The 19,820-nt window shown below is 39.1% G+C and overlaps 1 protein-coding gene across 1 annotated transcript in view; it reads left to right on the forward strand.

Moving 5' to 3' along the window:
- The window catches only part of COL1A2 (collagen type I alpha 2 chain), a 41,502-nt gene extending 22,355 nt beyond the window's left edge, over window positions 1-19,147 (forward strand). Inside the window, exons 27-52 of the mRNA XM_075049467.1 lie at window positions 273-326; window positions 453-506; window positions 602-655; window positions 1,502-1,546; window positions 3,712-3,810; window positions 4,541-4,648; window positions 5,995-6,048; window positions 6,615-6,668; window positions 7,245-7,298; window positions 7,407-7,460; window positions 7,564-7,671; window positions 8,640-8,693; window positions 8,787-8,840; window positions 9,756-9,917; window positions 11,332-11,439; window positions 11,860-11,967; window positions 13,605-13,658; window positions 13,760-13,867; window positions 14,052-14,105; window positions 14,451-14,558; window positions 15,235-15,288; window positions 15,403-15,510; window positions 15,933-16,179; window positions 16,603-16,793; window positions 17,904-18,146; window positions 18,728-19,147. Of these exons, the coding sequence (XP_074905568.1) occupies window positions 273-326; window positions 453-506; window positions 602-655; window positions 1,502-1,546; window positions 3,712-3,810; window positions 4,541-4,648; window positions 5,995-6,048; window positions 6,615-6,668; window positions 7,245-7,298; window positions 7,407-7,460; window positions 7,564-7,671; window positions 8,640-8,693; window positions 8,787-8,840; window positions 9,756-9,917; window positions 11,332-11,439; window positions 11,860-11,967; window positions 13,605-13,658; window positions 13,760-13,867; window positions 14,052-14,105; window positions 14,451-14,558; window positions 15,235-15,288; window positions 15,403-15,510; window positions 15,933-16,179; window positions 16,603-16,793; window positions 17,904-18,146; window positions 18,728-18,874 (2,538 nt within the window). The 3' untranslated portion in view covers window positions 18,875-19,147. The remainder of the gene's footprint in view (window positions 1-272; window positions 327-452; window positions 507-601; window positions 656-1,501; window positions 1,547-3,711; window positions 3,811-4,540; window positions 4,649-5,994; window positions 6,049-6,614; window positions 6,669-7,244; window positions 7,299-7,406; window positions 7,461-7,563; window positions 7,672-8,639; window positions 8,694-8,786; window positions 8,841-9,755; window positions 9,918-11,331; window positions 11,440-11,859; window positions 11,968-13,604; window positions 13,659-13,759; window positions 13,868-14,051; window positions 14,106-14,450; window positions 14,559-15,234; window positions 15,289-15,402; window positions 15,511-15,932; window positions 16,180-16,602; window positions 16,794-17,903; window positions 18,147-18,727) is intronic.
- The last annotated feature ends 673 nt before the right edge of the window (window positions 19,148-19,820 follow it).

The raw sequence follows: 19,820 nt of genomic DNA on the forward strand, positions 1-19,820 counted from the left end.
GTTGTGGGAAAAATGCTGTCAGCAAGGTTCCTATAATCTGTAATTCCAAAGGAAGTTTCCTTAACGATTAATGTGCTGCAATAACTAAAACAATCCCCAGAGTTTAAAATTGTAAGCATCTTTAGTACCCTTTAACAGTGAAGCTCTTACAAGTAAATGGTTAAGTTCAAAATACGCAGAGATCTTTGTTTTTGGCACAGAATCTCTTTAGAGAGATATTATTCGTAACAAATCAAATCTTTGATAACAGCTTTCTGCTTGAACACATTTAGGGTGCTCCTGGTCCAGAGGGAAACAATGGTGCTCAAGGTCCTCCTGGAGTCACTGTGAGTAACAGCCTCCACACAGATCCAATTTGTGATTTACTTTTTGTTAATGGGACTTCCCATTTTATATTCCATTTTCCTATATTTCTCGTTCCAAGTTAATCACTTGTTTTTCATTCCATCCAGGGCAACCAAGGTGGAAAGGGTGAACAAGGTCCCGCTGGCCCTCCTGGCTTCCAGGTAACTATGTGCTCTGCTCAATCTTATCTATGCTTTACAAAGCATGAAGTGCTTCTGCCTTAACTTTATTTGTACTCTTGTTTCTTTACACTTAGGGTCTGCCAGGTCCCTCGGGTCCAGCTGGTGAAGCTGGTAAACCAGGCGAAAGGGTGAGTGACAGATGTACAGTACTCTGCACGTAGGTGCAGGCATTGCATAAGCATTATGTTTACAATTGCACATGTGGTGAAGCAAGAGCCTGTTGGTTCCATTTGCCAAAACAAAGCAATCTGTGTTATATGCAAAGTTTAATAGTTCCTTTTGTTAAAGTTAGCCACAAATGAAGAAAGTCCATTGGAATTTGCAACATACTTCTTTTTTCAAAGTTTTGGTATGAAACTGAGCAAAGACAATCCTTTGCTTTTTGGGCCTTAAACAGCAGTAAAATATGCCCCCTTTCCCAAAAGACAAGACAGTACATGAAAAATACTTTACTTCAAATTTCTTTTGAAATCTTCAAGGTTCAGTCTAACCTGCATTACTCCAGTTGTATGCTTTTGCATCTCATTTGATTTCAGTGAATTTGCAATGGCATACAACAGAGGTAGCTCAGTGGTAATTCAGGCTCTAGGTTCTGCTCAGTTAAAGTATGTGATGTAATCTGCAAATTGTGCATTCTATGTGTCATAACCACCTTTAATGTTCACAGTTACATCTCTCTGTGTCCCTGTAAAAGGGTTTACATTGCATGTACCTGAAAAATGAGCTTGGAATTTAACAGCTAACTCTTTCTTCAGAAGAGAAATTACTATCTCATGTGTGCTTTGACATATTGTGCAGCTATATGAAAAGGGTTTATTTCTGTGCGTCTAAAAGACTGGGTTTAGTCTGAAGATTTTCAATATGCTGCTGCAATTTGAGAAGCATTTCTATTTACTTCTAAGAAACAAAGTGCAATTTAAGCTAATAAGTTTGCTTTAGAAATAAGCTTTACCAATACATCTACTCTCTTCTAGGGTCTTCATGGTGAATTTGGTGTCCCTGGTCCTGCTGGCCCAAGAGTGAGTAACTCATTTGAAATCTAGTACTGACTGTCTTAATAACATGTTCAGTAATAATAGTTGCTATATACATTTCCAAGTTTCTCAAGACAAACAGCTCTTCTCAGTTACAGAATATAGTGTATTGCAGCAGACTCTCAGGAATGACAGATAATGTTCTCTGCTGTTCGCATGTGTCGGGGTGTATGATTATATAATACAATAGTTGCCAGTGTTAGTGAACTTCTAGATAAGCAATATGAGTATTACCCAAGTAATGATATCCTGTATTGATGAACTGCACAATGAGAGTGTGAATGATGAAAGACTGATCCTACAGTGTTACACTGAGGCCTGGTGCATATGAGAATTTTCACCTCCAATGCCTATGCACAGACCTTCTTAGCCTGACCATTTCAGTCATACTATCCCTTGCTGACTATCTCCTACCTCCCATGTAATGTCTTTGTGAACAAATGGTGGGCCGAATCCAGAGCCTGGAGTAGTCATTAGAAGATATTGCCTTCCACTTCCCTTTATTCCTGCACCATGAATAAACGTCTATAAAGAGCTTTGTGTGGAGGCCTTCCTGCATGGCAGGAAGGTCCCATTTATGCAGAGCAATGAGTAGTTTCTAAAATGTTTGATTAATTGTTTGCTTTCCAAATCCACTAAAGAGGTTGGTATTTAAATTACTTCTGTTGCTTCCTCTTCTCTTCTGACTTCCAGACTAAAAGTATTCATGACAAATATTCCCATTCACTCTTATCAGTCATGTCAATCAGTTTAAACAGCACTTTCCTCCCTATATTTAGTGGCTTGAGGCTGTATTAGTAACCATGTCCTCTTTAAACTTGCATTTTGCTATTCTATCCAAGCCAAGTTCCCTTTATCATTCTAGCAGTTACTCTCTGCTCTAGCTTGCCTTAAGCATCTCATACCCAGCCAGAGTGTATTTCATTCACTATTCCAAATTAGGTCTTACTGATACTTTGTACAACAAAATTAACACATCCTAAAAGTACCTCACTGCTTGTGCCAGACCACATTTGCCTTTTTCAAGACCGCATCATATTGTTGGCTATTGACTATCGCCTTTCCCTTTCTGTCATTTTCACCAGATGAAACCTCCATTTACAGCACAAATCCTCATTTCTGGTGCCTAAATAAATGGCCTGGTACTTTGCATTCTTGAATTTTGTCCCAGTTCTACCGTGACAGCCATCCAACAGGTTATTCACTTCTTCCAGTGTAATATGTCATCCCTTCTTCCTGTTGACAAAAGCTTCCACCTTTGTGATATCTGCATATTTCATAAATATCTTTCTTCTTTTTCTGCCTCTCTGTCATTAACAAAATGTATGTAAAAAAAATTAAAAGATATATTGGGGAACATCACTACAATATAAGTTAGCTTTCTGCATTGTTGGTGCTTTTTAACAGTGAGCTATCTCTCCTTGAGTTAGTTCTTTGACCACATTATAGCTCTCATACAAACTCCCAGGTTCTCCAGCATAACTAAAAATCTCTATTACTTCTTATCAGATTATTCATTGATGTCCATCTTGATCATACTGGGATAATCTGAGATGTCTTTAGTAAAACTGATATTTCTACCTTTGATAGATCTATTGTGCATTTAAGCCCTGTTTCTGGCTACTTCGATGTCTCCAGTTGACCTGGAGACATGACCTGAATTTATCCTTATCCTTGTTATAATGTACAGGTCACATTAGTAGGCTTTAGCTGTCACCTTTATTCTCCAATATTCACCAGGCATTTGCCACTGTAAAAATAATTGTTTGCCAATTGCTATGGCTCTAATTTCACTAGAATCCATTATCTGCTCTCAAACTGGTATCAGAAGCTCCATTTTGACAATAGCATGCAAGACACTGTTACCAGAATGAGCACAGTAGCCAAAATCCATGTTCAAGAAGTATTTGTACTTTGTCAGCTGATATCATGATGCAAGACTTTAGTACTTCACTTTGCTACATTTGTGCCAAAAGCTAGAGCCAATTCTTATGACCAGTTTAGTTAATATCTGCAGAATTCTAATACAGTTCTTAATGGTTTGTCCAGATAAAAATGCATCACATTGTCATTGCTACTAGTTAGTGCTTTTAAACCTCTAAGCTACAGAACAATTCAAGAAAAAACTCAAATCAAGCTGTCTCCTGCAGGGTGAACGTGGTCCTCCTGGTGAAAGCGGTGCTGTTGGTCCTGCCGGTGCCATTGGAAGCCGTGGTCCATCTGGCCCACCAGGCCCTGATGGTAACAAGGTGTGCTTTCCCCAGCTGCCATTGCCTTACTGTTGAATTCCTGATGAAGGCAATCCAAAACCTTTTTTCCTAAGAGCATAAGTAATTACTGGTAACAGGTAACCTATACACCATAGCCCCGGTGTCACTTCTTCAAGTGGTAAAGCTCCATCCCAGCTAGTCCACATTAATATTAAAGGTTTTATGTTTAGCACTATAGATGAGGAGAGGTGAACTCCAGTTTGGACTCAGTTTAAATACAGCTTGTCAGCTGGGTATATTATTGTTCTTTTTTGAGATAGGGTCTGAGATTTTGGCCAAAATTCATGCTGACTGCTATTTATACCCACCTCTACTTATACACAGGAAGTTCTTATGTCTAGTAAGCAATATTTTCCCCAAAACATTAGCACAATAATGAGCAGTCATCTACCAAAATAACACTGGCTTGATGTAACTGAATATGGGGTTTAGTTTTCAGGATTTTAATGGGTAGTCTTTCTACAGAAATTTAGTTTGTAATATGGGACACCCTAAAACCTCAGAAGCCCACAGAATCAGAGAGACTGTTCGTGTCTGGCATCTTCAGTAGCTGAAAAAGTAAAATAAGTACAATAGCTTAAGACAAAATGCTACTATTCATACTGTTTATAAGGAAACAGAACAATGGGCAAAGTAGTAATGACAGAATTTTGTACCAAATTATGTGAATGATTTGACCCTGTCTTACATGATATACTGTTTCTGCCAGGGTGAGCCTGGCAATGTTGGTCCTGCTGGTGGTCCTGGTCCTGCTGGCCCTGGTGGAATCCCAGGGGAGAGAGGTGTTGCTGGTGTTCCAGGAGGCAAGGGTGAAAAGGTAAGGTGGACAACCTGCTTTGTTACTGCATGCACAGGTTTGGGAGATGCTTGAATTTCATTAACTTAAAAAAATAACTGCAGATTACCCCAATGCGACTTTTATTTAATGTGAAACTATATTACTTAGTGGTCAATAAGTAGAGGTTTTGTTGGTCTAACAGACTGACAGTCTTTTCTAAGGTTGTATTTTGATCTATGCTCAGCATTTGCAGTTGGTTTAAGTGGCAATTAGTCCTTCACAGGATTGGTTAACAATGAGGTTATCTTTACCAAAGAAATACTAAAGCTGTCTTTGAGTACAGGCTTTATAGTAGGAATGGGCCTACTGATCACAAAGGACTGAGTCTCTGATCAAATCCTTGACTGTTCTAGGTGCCATGACTATAAGTAAATCAGTTACAAAAATCTTGTGATTATATCAGTTTTTTATAAAATCAGAAAACATTTTAGCCAAGGTAAGCCTTTACATAAAGTTGTGTAGTCCGGTAGCAAGCCCTGTTGCTACCTCTACTTTATCTGAATAATTATCTATAAAATTGGTTTTTATCTTGTTATGTACATCTCATTCCATATTCTCTTCATTATTTAAACTCTAAACTGAGATTTCTAGAACTGCTTTATTTGTTTTGACTAAAAAAAATCCATAGTCATTTAGCATAAATGGAGTTGTAAGGAAATTAAGATGAAAATTGCTTGCAACTTTTTATAAAACACTATATTCTCACATGCAGATTAATGCAGAAGAGTAGGATATATTTAAAAAAAAAAGAGAGAGAACAGAGTGCTGGTCTGATTTCTTGACACTAGTGGTGGCCTCGATATAATTTTTTGTGATACGAAACATATGTGTTTTATATGACCACTCATATGACATCATTGTTTTTAACAGTTGTTTTCCTGCTTCAAATAGAAAGTATAACATGAATACCCAGAAGAATTTTTACATATGGTTATTTCTTGACCAAACGAAAAGGGATTTTGAGGGGGGATTTACATTCATCATTTGGAATATACATCAACTTGGTTTTGAATTTTTAATTCCATTCAGAATTCTTGCCACCTGGGGGGAACCAAGTAGGTTTCCCATGAAAGAGGCAGGCTCATAATTCTGAAAAGCATGTCAGTCCCCTTTGTCTGCAAATTCTCACTTTGCAAGTCAGTACATACTCAGCAATAAGAATGAAATATTAATCAAAGTCTGTTCCCCAACAGACTAGCGTGATAAGCATCTCGTATGATATGCAAGTAATACGTGGATACTCAGCAAACAGTTCAAGACTTCTTTCATACAAACTATTGTGTTCATTACCAATATAAGGGTTCTTTTCCCTCTGTGTATTCTAGGGTGCCCCAGGTCTGAGAGGTGATGTTGGTGCAACAGGAAGAGATGGTGCTCGTGTAAGTATTTTTTGGTTCTACTTGAGTTTACCTTGCTACACCTCAGAACTTAAGTGACTAAAAAGGATGTTCAGGACTTACATTTCCGACTATATTGCATTTCCACTTATATCTGATCACTTTTGATACAAGTCAATATGATTTTGTTGCACCTTGTCCAGGGATGTTTGAATCTGGAGGGAGAGAGAGAAAAGTGACCACTTCTCATGCACACAAGCAGAGAAATTACATCAGCAGAGAACCTTGTATTTCATAGACCATTGTTCAGTGTGACATTATCCTCTTCAACGTCATGGCCTCAGTCCAGACAGCTAATTCTAAAGGCAGCCTGCAAAGCCACACAAAATTATCATTAATTTGAGATTTTGACTGCCTGTCCTAGAATTCATACTTTGGAAGGAAAATAACAGAATAGATTTTGGTTTATAAAATCATGTGTCCTTTATATTGAAAACAGCTGGAAGAAAGTCACACACCTGTCTCCAGGAGGGAAGAGAAAAAATATTAAAAGTAGTCACTCCTGCTTACATTTTGTTAGAAATGGTGTCCTGTCTCTTGACTTATAGGGTCTCCCTGGTGCTATTGGTGCTCCTGGCCCTGCTGGTGGTGCTGGTGATCGGGTAAGTCTACTCTTTGAATGAAAAAGTGTCTTGTTTGTTTATACATTTTCCCCACATATGAATATTTAAGATGAGGAGTTCCATAAAAACCAATTCTATCTTTCTAGTGTGCATGAGTTCTGCAAGTTTCTCAGATTTGGGAGGCAAGGGTTATTGGGACTGTAGAACTATTCAGTGAAGTTTGCCATAGCACCCCATACCTTTTCCTGAAAGGGCAGGGAAGGGATGCACATCTACATGGCAGTGGGTTATATGGGGAGAAGATTCTGATCTAAGCTTTGTCTGAATTCTTCCCAGATAAGGCTAATCTCCACAGTCCTCCTCACACTGTGAGAAGAGGTTTTGATATGGTGATGAACAACAACACATTAGCTCAGAATTTTTTTATCCTGTCTGAGTATCATTAGAAATTATTAATACAGGGCGGGGCAAAACAGAAGCATTTTCAGTAACACCATCTTCATTGGAGGCACAGGGAGACTTGCTATATGCATCTGTACCAAAAGATCACCCTTGTTCTTACTGCAGTGCAGCCTTCCCCCACAGTGTCATAATGTTTTCTGCCATCTGTTTTAGGGTGAAGGAGGTCCTGCTGGTCCTGCTGGTCCTGCTGGTGCCCGTGGTATCCCTGTAAGTAACAATTCCTACAACTATTCTTGTGTCAAAGACATGATGTTCAGAAAAATGCCCTTTTAAAGCCTGTTCCAACCAGTCCTCTCTTCTTTGCCCTCTCTTTAGGGTGAACGCGGTGAGCCTGGTCCCGTAGGTCCTAGTGGATTTGCTGGACCTCCTGTGAGTATTGTTTGCCGTTTCCTCTTATTGATGCCATGCCATTCCTCTATTTCCTTTTCATGCTTTTCCAACTCCTTGTTCTGTGTGTTTTTTCTGCCCATAGGGTGCAGCTGGTCAGCCTGGTGCTAAAGGCGAGCGTGGGCCTAAAGGACCTAAGGGTGAAACTGGACCAACAGGTGCTATTGGCCCAATTGGTGCTTCTGGACCACCAGTAAGTGAACTGTGTCTTTGTAAAATGCATAGTTCTTAACTGTGCTATGCAAGCAATACGCTAGCCTGAAGGCCTTGAATTTTGAAAAGGTAATTAAAAAAAGAAACAAAACTTCAAACTAGGCTGTGAGGAAAGTCACCGTACTGATTTTCACACATTATATAAGCTTCATCAGTCTACTTATGTGGGCTCAGATTGTGAGTCTGGAACTGAAATGAAGAGAAAAAAATAATTAATTTTCAACTTGCCCTGAAGATCAGCAAAATCGGTCTATCTTGGACCATTCAGGGGGTGATTGTGGTTAAGTTCCGAGCTGAGGATGTTGATATCTTCCTATCAAAGACAGGATGTGCTGTTGCAGTCTGATTTTCAGACCCAGTCATTCAGAAGCATATGTGCAAATTTGTCTGTGCACCCACTTGCATGCAGGCTTGTCATGTGCTAACACTGTTTCACATGCATGCAGCCCATTATTGGGGAACTGGTTGAAATGATGCAGAAAGTCAGGCCCTGGTATTTTAAATACTGTAAAGTGCTACAGGATAACATGTCTTGGGGTTCTTACCATGTGATTCCAATAGAGCAATACCAGGCCCTTGCACTATATGGCTGTTTTAGTCATGCAGTGCAGAGGACTTGCTGTTCTTTGCCTTACTATGTCTTTCACATTTTGACTTCCAGATTTGCTTAGATGGACATAACATTTGTAAGGCAAATTCATTTGAATCATAAATGGCATATGCAACTCTTCTCAGTCCTTACGGTACTGATTTAAAATGTCTGTGAGAATTTACTACCCTAGTATCAGGACAGGAATTGTGGATTTGGGCCCAGTCCTCCTCCTGTTTAAAGTAAAAGGCAAAATAGCCCTTAAGTTTCATGAGAGTGGGACTGAGCCATTATTCTAAATAGGGAACATTAACAGTCTTTGCTTGATTCATCTGTTTTTTTCAATCCTTCATACATAGGGTCCCGCTGGTGCTGCTGGTCCTGCTGGCCCTCGTGGTGATGCTGGTCCTCCTGTAAGTCTTCAGGCTTTTGGCACTGATGTTGTTGCTTTTCATGAAGTCCTTGTTTCCTTTAAACCAAATCTTCCTTTTCACTTTTATTTTTAGGGCATGACTGGTTTCCCTGGTGCTGCTGGAAGAGTTGGTCCTCCTGGCCCTGCTGTAAGTAACTATTGAAGAAGTTCTAATGGGTCTTAAGTCAGAAGTTGCATTGGTTAGGGATGATCCTCATTTTCGCTACATGGACACAAATCTAACTGCACTGGAATCACCTCAGATCCTTCTAGGACTGGATGAGATAAGAAAAAGTCTCTTAACTGTTTAAATTCCCAGACTGGGAGTTATGCATTTAATTTGTGGGTTTTTTACAATCCATCAAGCATCCCTCTGCATTTTGAGGTGGGTGCCTAACCATTTGTAAAAATCTGTGTTTATTTTGCTTTTGAGTAACTGCATAGCCATTGATTTTGAGTGGAACAAGAAGGTCATGTCCTATTTGAAAAAGAATGTTAAAGTTATCTTGTGTCCACACTTTCTAAAGTATCTGCAGTTCCAGCCCCTGTCTCAAGCAGGGCAACCTCTTGTTGTGTTTAAGAATGTGAATCCCTGCTGCTTTATTTTTCAGCCAAAAATTCTCATTTCAAATTGACATTTGTAGTTTTTCTGTTCAAAGGTGTTTCCAACCTTTATCAAAAGGCACTTCTTTCCTTAGATACCCTACATTTAAATATATTGTAAATCTCACTATCCAAAGCAAATAATCCTGTTGAATTGGAAGAGGTTTTTCTCATAGATTTTATAGTTGCAATTAATGTCTCCAGAGCCAAATCAATACTTTCCCACCAAATTTGCTGCTTTCAGCTGCCCTGTGTAAAAAACCAAATCTCTCAGTTCAATAATTCTACTGATTCCAGCTTTCTGCTGCTAACAAAAGCAATAGAAGTTGCTGCTTCAGAACAGCTGACAACCTGTTTATTGCAAAGCTGTTTTTGTGCATGGACATAATGAAATTTATCTCTGTTCTCCCCAGTTAATGGGTCTATATTGTAATGATATCATATTCATACTCAATCCTAGGGCATCACTGGTCCCCCTGGTCCTCCTGGCCCAGCCGGCAAAGATGGTCCTAGAGGTCTACGCGGTGATGTTGGTCCAGTTGGCCGTACTGGTGAACAAGGTATTGCTGGCCCACCTGGTTTTGCTGGTGAGAAAGGTCCATCTGGAGAGGCTGGTGCTGCTGTAAGTTGCTGAGTATCACATCTCGTTAAAAATGTTTTTCCACATAAATGTTATGGCTTCTAAGATACTTTTGGTATTTGTGAAGGGCTTTTCTCTTTTATCCACAAATTTAGCAAAGCTTTTAAGTAGAAGTTCCACTGAGACTCAATAAATTGTTTATAGACATGTTTGACAAACATACCATAAAAAATGAACCTGATCTCTGGGTCAGGTTTTTCTCTCTTTTTTTCTTGTGGTGTGTTGCATCTTTCTCTGCAAGTAGCCAAAATGAAGGCAATGAGGCTAACTACAGAAGAAATTGCTACTTAGTCTGAGAAGGGGAAGCAGAATCTCCTGCTCTAAAATCGAGCATCATGGATGGAAAAAGGAGGAACATGTGAACATCCATTTAGAACAATCTCAATTCATTTCTGCATCAGAAACTAATTTGTGGGGATCACAAGGTTAAAGTTGTCTGGCCCCAGGTTGGCTTAGAATTATGCAAATAAATAAATTAATTTTGAGTCTCTTTAAGCTTGCACATCCAGAATTACTGGCTTTTTAAAAGTCAGATGCATTTCTGTCTTATAGAAGTATGCACTTGTGTGAATTACCACTCTATTGTTTCTCAGTAAAAAAATATAGACATTTCTTCTGTGATCTGCAGAAGTTGCAGCTAAGAGTGAAATCTTCAGTGTCATTGTCAGACGTGTTAAAATTGTGTAGGTGACAACTGAAAATTTGCCCTTTAATGTCCAGTATAAAGCAATACATTTTCTAATTTTTATGTTCTAATTTAATTTCAATTATGAAAAACAATTTAACTAGTAAGCCTGACTGCAAGTTAGGATAATAATTTAGGGTAATATGTTAGGTTGATTACTTATGCCAACTTTAGTGCCACATATACTCAATTTTCAAGGAAATGGAAAAGTCACTTAACTAGACAAACTTTACCTTTCAAATGGTCAGTAGAGAGCTCTAAGGATTGTTTGGAGATGCCAGATACCACCTAGATGTCTTCTAAGCCTGTCTCATGATCAGTCTCAGGTGATCAGTCTCTTCGCTATGGAATACCCTCACATAGTCATCTTCTCTTATTGAATACTCCAATTTTCATGTGTCACCCACTGTTATTGAATGTGAAAGGAAAAAATGTGTATAGTGTTGTTCAGAAACAGCATTTTCACTGGAAAACAGTTGTGAGGGGAGTATAACTGGCATTATGTTCTTACAGACCTTTAGCTTTGGTGTTTAAAGTCTTATGGCTTGGTTGCAACTACTTCCATGCAGGAACTAGCTAGCACTGACACACATTGAGATCCTTAGAAAGCAGATGGTACTGTTACAGAACAAAACAAATAAGAAATGTGAAGGGCTGTAAAAAAATGATTTTTCTCTATTAATATAAAAAACCATTCTCTTCATGTCATAGGGTCCTCCTGGTAGCCCAGGTCCTCAGGGTATTCTTGGTGCTCCTGGTATCCTTGGTCTGCCTGGCTCTCGGGGAGAACGTGGTCTTCCAGGCATCTCTGGAGCAACAGTGAGTATATGACTAGTTTACTGCTTTAAACAGAGATGTGTAAAGAAAAAAGTTGAGGTCTCTTATGAGAAACCAGGGAAGAGGAGATGTAGATTCTGCTGTTTCCATTGCTACTGCAAACAGAGGATATGGACCTAACAGAGCAGTGGAAGAAATTATTGCTTGTTGCAGACAAACAAGACTTGTGTCTGCAGGTGAGCATGTTTTTGAATGGCATCAGAGATGTCTGATAGAAGAGGTAGAAAATTTAGAATGAAGATAATATTTGGTATAGTTAGATATGTTTCTTGTGTCCTGGTTCTCTCGCTTCCAGAATCAATTACAGAGAAATGTTTCTCCTAGATATAGGCCAAAAGTTCTGGAAGACTGGTTTACGTTGTATTATAATGTCACATTTTGTTACCACTGTTCCTGTATTAGGGTGAACCTGGTCCCCTGGGTGTTTCTGGTCCTCCTGGTGCCCGTGGTCCCTCTGGTCCTGTGGGTTCTCCTGGTCCAAATGGTGCTCCTGGTGAAGCTGGTCGTGATGTAAGCTATGTCTTATTTCCTCTTCAGCACTGCTTTTCTTTTATCCTGAGCCAAAGACAAATACACAGAAAAAAATGGATGCAACTGGAGGCTGTTTTGCTAGCAAGCTTGTACCTTCCCATGTCTTCAGGGAAAATTATAGCAAGATTCTAATAGACATGGATTCCCCTCCCCGTCCCCAACTAGGTGACAAATTCGAGGCACAAGTTGTGTCTGAAATACATCCTAGAGTCACTGTCAGAATCTTTTGATGTTTTACTTAATTGTCAAGAAAGATGGAGTGGGGAAAAGATTACTTTGTTGTTGGAGCTGGGAAAAGTAGTACATCCCAGAGGATAAGGTTTTGTCTATAGAGAATATATCAGGAAAGCTTGTTATGTTAGATGCAATACACATATCTTTCAGGGAAGTCACTTTTACTTGAGTGATCTAGTGATTTGTGGTATTAAAGACAATTTTTTTTAACTTAAGGCATATGAAGCACATCACACAAAATGTTGGAATTCAGTTATTGGACTTGTACAACACTCAGTACTGTTTTGGAGTCCTAACAAAACAGATACACTTTTAACATTGTGGCTGAGCTACATAATGTTTCCCAATGTGCATTCCCTCACCCCAATGTAAAGTATGTTTGTAGGCTGAAAACATGACAGAACAAACTCTGGCCTGTGTGGCAGGTACTGCTGAACTGCAGAGATCAATGCAGGTTAAGATGCAATGGAGGACCTGAGCCCTGTGTGGAAGGGGGAATGTGGGAATGCTGGAGTGGAACAAATTGCTTCCTCTAATGCCCTGCCTCATGGGTGACTACTTGGAGGATGGGGCCCTGCTCACAGAGCAGCAAATAAACTTCTCCATCCAATTTAACCATCCAAGTTAGTAATTCACCTTGAAGAAGGGTATTGACACAGTGTCTATCCATGACTTACACTTGAAGAACAGTTAAAGTAAAATATTAACACATTGTCTTGTCTCCTGTTAGGATAACTATGTAAAGCTTTCTCTGAGCCTTATCAGGGAAGCTTATTTGATAACCTGAAGCATTGTTAATACAGGACTCCTGCAAGTCCTAAGACTTACAGGATTTCAAAGAGATCAGAGAATAGTAATTAAAAAGAAATACACTTTCTGTTCCATGGGAATTTTCTGAAGGAAAATGTTTGCTAGTATACACAGTGAAACAGTTGAAGTGAAATTAACATTCTCAAAGGAAGACGTTTAAGCTTGTGAAGTACTAAAAATAATTTAGCTGTGACTACTGTTTAAGTCCTTTTCTCACCACTGGCATTTTTCATCTAAAAAGTAGGACTCAGTTTTACAAGAGTGCAGGCTAGATGAAGACCACTATGGTCTTGACCTCTTCATCTGGAGAAATACAGCAAAACCCAGTAATTTCCTTCTATACTGAACTTGTAAAACCTAAATATTTGAAGACCATCTTATTTTTCTGAGAACATTAATGTATTTAAGGAATTTGAGCATGGCATCGCTAAGGAAGAGTATGTTATCTTCAAGATTTATGCTATCCCATCTTAATGACTTCTTACTCTCATTGGGAGCAATTAGACTGACACACAGTTCCGTGTGAGATGAAGGTTGATGGAATTTAATAATTTTTCATGGTATTTTAACAGGGCAATCCTGGAAATGATGGTCCTCCAGGCCGTGATGGTGCTCCTGGTTTCAAGGTAACTTGTTTTTTTCTTTTATTTCATAATCATGGAAGAAATATTCCAATATGTGTAAGTCAGTAGTAACACACTGTCCTTTTGCATTCCTTTGTTCCCAGGGTGAGCGTGGTGCTCCTGGTAGCCCTGGTCCCAGTGGTGCTGTGGGTGCTCCTGGTCCTCATGGCCAAGTTGGTCCTTCTGGAAAGCCTGGAAACCGTGGTGATCCTGTAAGTTGACGAGACCTTAATTTTCGATTGACACAGGAGTAACATTTGTCCATCATACACATATACATTGTGCATGAAACCTCTACAGTATGTATGTAATTACTTTGCTTTCTGCAGAGATGTGTTGAGTGTGGAACCTTTATTAGGTATAATATACAGCAGTGACATGCATTTACTGTTTCAGGGTCCTGTTGGTGCTGTCGGTCCTGCTGGTGCTTTTGGTCCAAGAGGTCTTGCTGTAAGTCTGATTTCTAAATACGCTACCACATTGATGCAAGAAGAGAAAACACGTTTTATTAATAAAAACTCGTGACTGTGCTCAAGATATGGGCCCAAAACGTAGTGCTTAAGGAGCTGTAAAGATTTATAGACCTAGAATCTTGATCAGCATTCTCTCTTATGGGACCAATCCTGAAGCTTTTGGGACTGACACTCTTCCTGGGTGTGTCAACAGAATGTACGTATATATATCAGGGGCAACCTATGGCATAATGTAGAGTGCTCATGCTTAATTCTTGCTTTGACAGTAGTATATACTTGAAGCCTTCTATTTTATTTCTCTGACACCTATATCACTTCCTAGGGACCACAAGGTCCACGTGGTGAGAAAGGTGAACCTGGTGATAAGGGGCCCAGAGGTCTGCCTGGCTTGAAGGGACACAATGGATTGCAGGGTCTTCCTGGTCTTGCTGTAAGTAAATGATTTTCACAATTTTGAATATAAAGAGCAAAAAAAGGAAATAAGGTCACCCAAGTGTGGGATTACATATGCACAACCCAGCAGGTTGATACCACTTGCTCCACTCTGCATCATCTTTCAAAGGCCATAAGATTCTCTTTAACACTTAACACTCTTCACATAAAATGGCAAATTTTGATATTGCCATTGATAGTTGGCTTTAGAACTGTGAGTACCATTAGCTGCCCTGAAAGTCGACTGCATTTGGCTAGCACAGAATTCAAAAAGCTCTGCCTTTCTTTTAGTATTACTTCTTACTTTGGCCAGAAATTGTAAAGCCTTTGTATCACAGAGAAGCAGAAGTAATTTGTAGATTTTCTTCCCTTTAAATTCTGATGTGCCCTTTAGGAATTCAGACTTTTATTTTAAAGCCTTCTCTGAAAACCTGAAGAAACAATATTGAGACGTTAATAGGTTATCCCCTTTAGTACCTCTTCACACTCTCTCTCCTCCCTGCCCAAAACAGGCATTTTAACCCCCAACTCCACTAATAAATGCCATCAGCCCTAGATTCCCATTCTCTGAGCCCAAATGCACGTGCTAACTATAGCTCCCTCTTGAATCATGTGAATACAAATGTGTGCCACTGCAATTTTTTTAATGACTATGCATGTATCTTTCCCAATAGGGCCAACATGGTGATCAAGGTCCTCCTGGTAACAATGGCCCTGCTGGCCCAAGGGTATGTGAATTTAAGAGCATATTCAAATAACTCCCATTCCTTTTGTGCAATATATATGTACACTCTACTTGTAGTGTTTTCTACTGTCATTAAACTGTTTGAGTTTCCTTGTAGGGTCCACCTGGTCCTTCTGGTCCTCCTGGTAAAGATGGTCGCAATGGTCTCCCTGGACCTATTGGCCCTGCTGGTGTGCGTGGCTCTCATGGTAGCCAAGGCCCTGCTGTGAGTATAACTTACTTTTTGTTGATGTAATACATTTATGTCACAGGTACAAGAAAATAACTTCAAAAGCCTAGCAATTTAGGAAAAGGTGTGGTTTTATTTATTAAAAAAAACCCACAAAATTTCCAAATGTCTATTGTTATTTAACATTAAACATCTCCCTAACAGGCCTAAACCTGAATTTCTTGTTCATTCCTTATGGCCAGACAGCAAATACACAAAGAAGATGTAGTCCTACAATGTGCATCCTCTACTGCTTGAGCCCACAGTATTCATCACAGGGCAAGTCCATATGTGCTGCCTCAGATTAGAGCTAAGGGTGCTAGGAGTTAAGTAGGACTATGCATGTGTGGAAACACTTAATTGAGAGAACCATATGTCTAATAGAATGCTTCTTGTTTTTTGCTTTTGAAAAACTTTAGGGTCCTCCCGGTCCTCCTGGTCCCCCAGGTCCCCCTGGTCCCAATGGTGGTGGATATGAAGTTGGCTATGATGCAGAATACTACCGGGCTGATCAGCCTTCTCTCAGACCCAAAGACTATGAAGTTGATGCTACTCTGAAAACATTGAACAACCAAATTGAGACCCTGCTGACCCCAGAAGGCTCCAGAAAGAACCCAGCTCGCACTTGCCGTGACCTAAGACTTAGCCACCCAGAATGGAGCAGTGGTATGTTACTGCCAGATATTTGCCCTTTCTGGCTCAGGCAGTACTTCCAGTTTATTAGCTTTCTTTGATGAATGGTATCTTTGGCCACCCAGTGAAAATACTAAATGACCAATGAAGAAGTTCTCTCTCCCTCCACTGAAAATAGATACAAGGAAATTCTGAAAAGCTCTTTATAGCTATTATTGCGTGATTATTGCAATAATCTTTCAAAAGAATACAAAATTATTTAACCCTAGCTTTCAAATACAGCTTCTTATACATTAACAATCTAAAATATGTATTTATCCCAGTTATCACCTTAATATTGTGATATTTTTGTGATATTTTTGACCTCTCTCTGAGTTCCTGTATCAAACAAGTGAATATAGGCTGCAAATGTTAGGCTGAGTGAACTATTGTTCGCATTTCTTTCCTCAATGGCAGGCTTCTACTGGATTGATCCTAACCAAGGCTGCTCTGCAGATGCTATTAGGGCATACTGTGACTTTGCCACTGGTGAGACTTGCATCCATGCCAACCCTGACAATATTCCCGCTAAGAACTGGTATGTCAACAAGAATCCAAAGGACAAGAAGCATGTATGGTTTGGTGAAACTATCAATGGTGGCAGCCAGGTAAGTGATGTATGGGAGGGTGATTGTTTCCTACAGTGCTGTCTGAAGAATTCCCAATCAACTGACTCTGAGCAAGCAAACAGATAAATTAAACTCTATTAGAGAAGAAATATGAAAAAGGGAACTACCTTTTATCTTGAAGGGAATAGAGCTCCAGTTCTGGTTTGGATCACAATTTGCTAAAAGGATTTCTCAGTATTGTTCAAATTTTTCTTGGTGTCTGCAAATGATCAATTCGGCATGACTAATGGCTACAGCTAAGGGAAGCCTGGACTGCAATATGGTACATTAGTATAAAGACAGTTTGGAAACTGTCTGAAAAAGTAAGAAAAACATCTTTGCTTATTCTTTTAATTGAGATTTTTTTACATATGACACTGTTCCTGGAAAGATATTTATATTACACATCACAGATCCTGAGCATATGCCACCGTAACATTCAGAATTGCTAGTGTAAGTGAAAAAAAGAAATATGTCTACTTGCTCATTAGACACCAGCCAATTGCAAATAAATCACTTTTGTATAGCTAAGGAAATCTAATTACATAATTCTTTAAATGAAGTTGAGTTGATCTTATGATGAAATTGCAGTGTCCAAGATCTTTAATATAAGAATGTAAGACTGATCACACTGGGTTGGAACAGTCTAGGGTCCTGTTTCTTAGAGTGGCTGAAAGTAGATGCTGTAAAAAAAATACAAGAATGAAGTAAACATTTGTAATACCCACAGACACTATTCTATTAGATTAAAAAAAAAATAAAAATCAGGGTTTTCTTGAAATAGGCATTGTTTGTGTATCTATGGAAACAATAGATTTCTCTTCCTTGAACTTGTCTGATCTTGTCTTTGAATTCACATAAACTATTAACGCCCTATGTTGGAACAGAGTTATACAGTTTAACTACATCTACTCATGTCTGGTTTTCAACCTACCTCCTACTAGTTTTATTTGATGCTCTTTAGCTCTGGAGTTGCAATAGACAAGTGATTGCAGACTTATGTAGTTGGGGGTTTTTTTCATGTTCCTAGAGCAAATATCACATACTTGCATTACAAACATCCACCTTTCTCCAGCAATACAATTGACTGGCTTCCTTTCTGTTTTTCAGTTTGAATACAATGATGAAGGAGTGACCTCAAAGGATATGGCCACCCAACTGGCCTTCATGCGTCTGCTGGCCAACCATGCCTCCCAGAACATCACCTACCACTGCAAGAACAGCATTGCCTACATGGATGAGGAAACTGGCAACCTTAAAAAGGCTGTTATACTGCAGGGATCCAATGATGTTGAACTACGAGCTGAAGGCAACAGCAGATTCACTTTCAGTGTTCTTGAGGATGGCTGCTCTGTAAGTAACGCAGAAACCATTGGCACCATGATTGCCCACATTTAAGCACATGATTAGGGACAGAGTTGTGCTTTGATTCAGAATTAGATTATCAGTCAGACCAGCAAAATTTTACCCAGTGAAGATAAATAGCTTACAAAACCAACTCTGCCAGATCTTTAACAAGCGGGAAGGACTGGGGTACAAACAAATCCTACCTTGTACTGTGCAGTGTGGCAAAAAAGAAAAAGCTTTTCAGAGGGACCAGACTCAAATTCTGTGTAAGCTGAAGATTGATAAGGAAATAGTGCATAAGCTATAGGAGGGGCAGGATCTTTAAGTCCTGAAAAACTCAGGTAGGGTTCTCTGAGGATTTAACATCAGTGAGAACGTAGTTTATGTAGAACGTCACACATATGACTTCAGAAGATTAAAGTATTTTCTCTGTATCAGAGAACTAAATAGTTGGATATGGGTATCTGATCTGCAAACAATGGCAGCAAAATGAATATGAAATTCTTTCAGAAATTATCCATTCAGGTGAAACAATTTTCAATACTGTGAATAATGCAATAACAATGGTAATGAATCTTCTCTTGCAGAGAAAGAACAATCAATGGGGCAAAACGATCATTGAATACAGAACAAATAAGCCATCTCGCTTGCCCATCCTTGACATTGCACCTCTGGATATTGGCGGCGCTGACCAAGAATTCGGTTTGGACATTGGCCCAGTCTGTTTCAAATGAATGAACTAAAATTAACTTAAAAGCCTCTCCCAAATTATTCTCTTGTCATTTCTTTTTATAATGAAAGCTGACTCCTTCCATTTCTTCTGTTCATCTACTTGCTTAAACTCTGGGCGAAAGAGAAGGAGAAGAATTGATTGGAGCATTGTGCAATGAAATTTTAATACAGCCCCAAAAGGACTTGGAAGTCTTTCAAGATTTAACACCTTGCTTTGGGAAATGTCAACCTTTGTAAAGAAAAAAAACCAAAATAAAAAATCATGAAAGTTTGCACCACTTGTGGCCTTTGAATATCTTCCACGGAGGAAGTTTAAAACCACGACTTCCAAAGGTTTAAACTACCTCATACACCAATCAAGTGTGATCCACATCTTTTGTAGGTACTTCTCCATATGATCTGAGGTACTTTCAGTTCCACTCAAAATACAGTGGTGCTAATTGCGTTATTACAGAGTATCTTTCCAATACTTGAACTTTGATGGTGCTAATAGCATTTGAAGTATCACTTCTCTGTTTCTTTGAAGTCTGTCTCAAAACTTAGGATGTCCTGTCTCACCCGCAGCTTAAGCATGTGGATCATTTTTCCTCATCTTTGTCCTCTTCCTCCAAAATCAGGTGCTCCTGCTTTCAAATCTCATTTCCATCTTCTACAATGGGTAAAAAAAAACAAAACATCATTTCTCAAAAAAAGAAAGAAAATGTATTTTGTATATGTGAGATGTTTAAATAAATTGTGAAAAAATGAAATAAAGCATGTCCAGTGTTCCAAAAGAAACTATTTAATGAGTTAAGTTACTTGCTTAGATGCATTGGCAGATACTCATACCCAGAATTTACAATACATTTGTATTACTGCAACTATCTTAACCCATTGCTCTAAAACATTTACTTAGACTTAAGCATACTTAAGTTAGCATACTTAAGACTGCTAACAACTGTCTTAAGG

This window comes from Buteo buteo, chromosome 2 (assembly GCF_964188355.1).
Source record: "Buteo buteo chromosome 2, bButBut1.hap1.1, whole genome shotgun sequence".
In the NCBI taxonomy this organism is placed as follows: domain Eukaryota; kingdom Metazoa; phylum Chordata; class Aves; order Accipitriformes; family Accipitridae; genus Buteo; species Buteo buteo.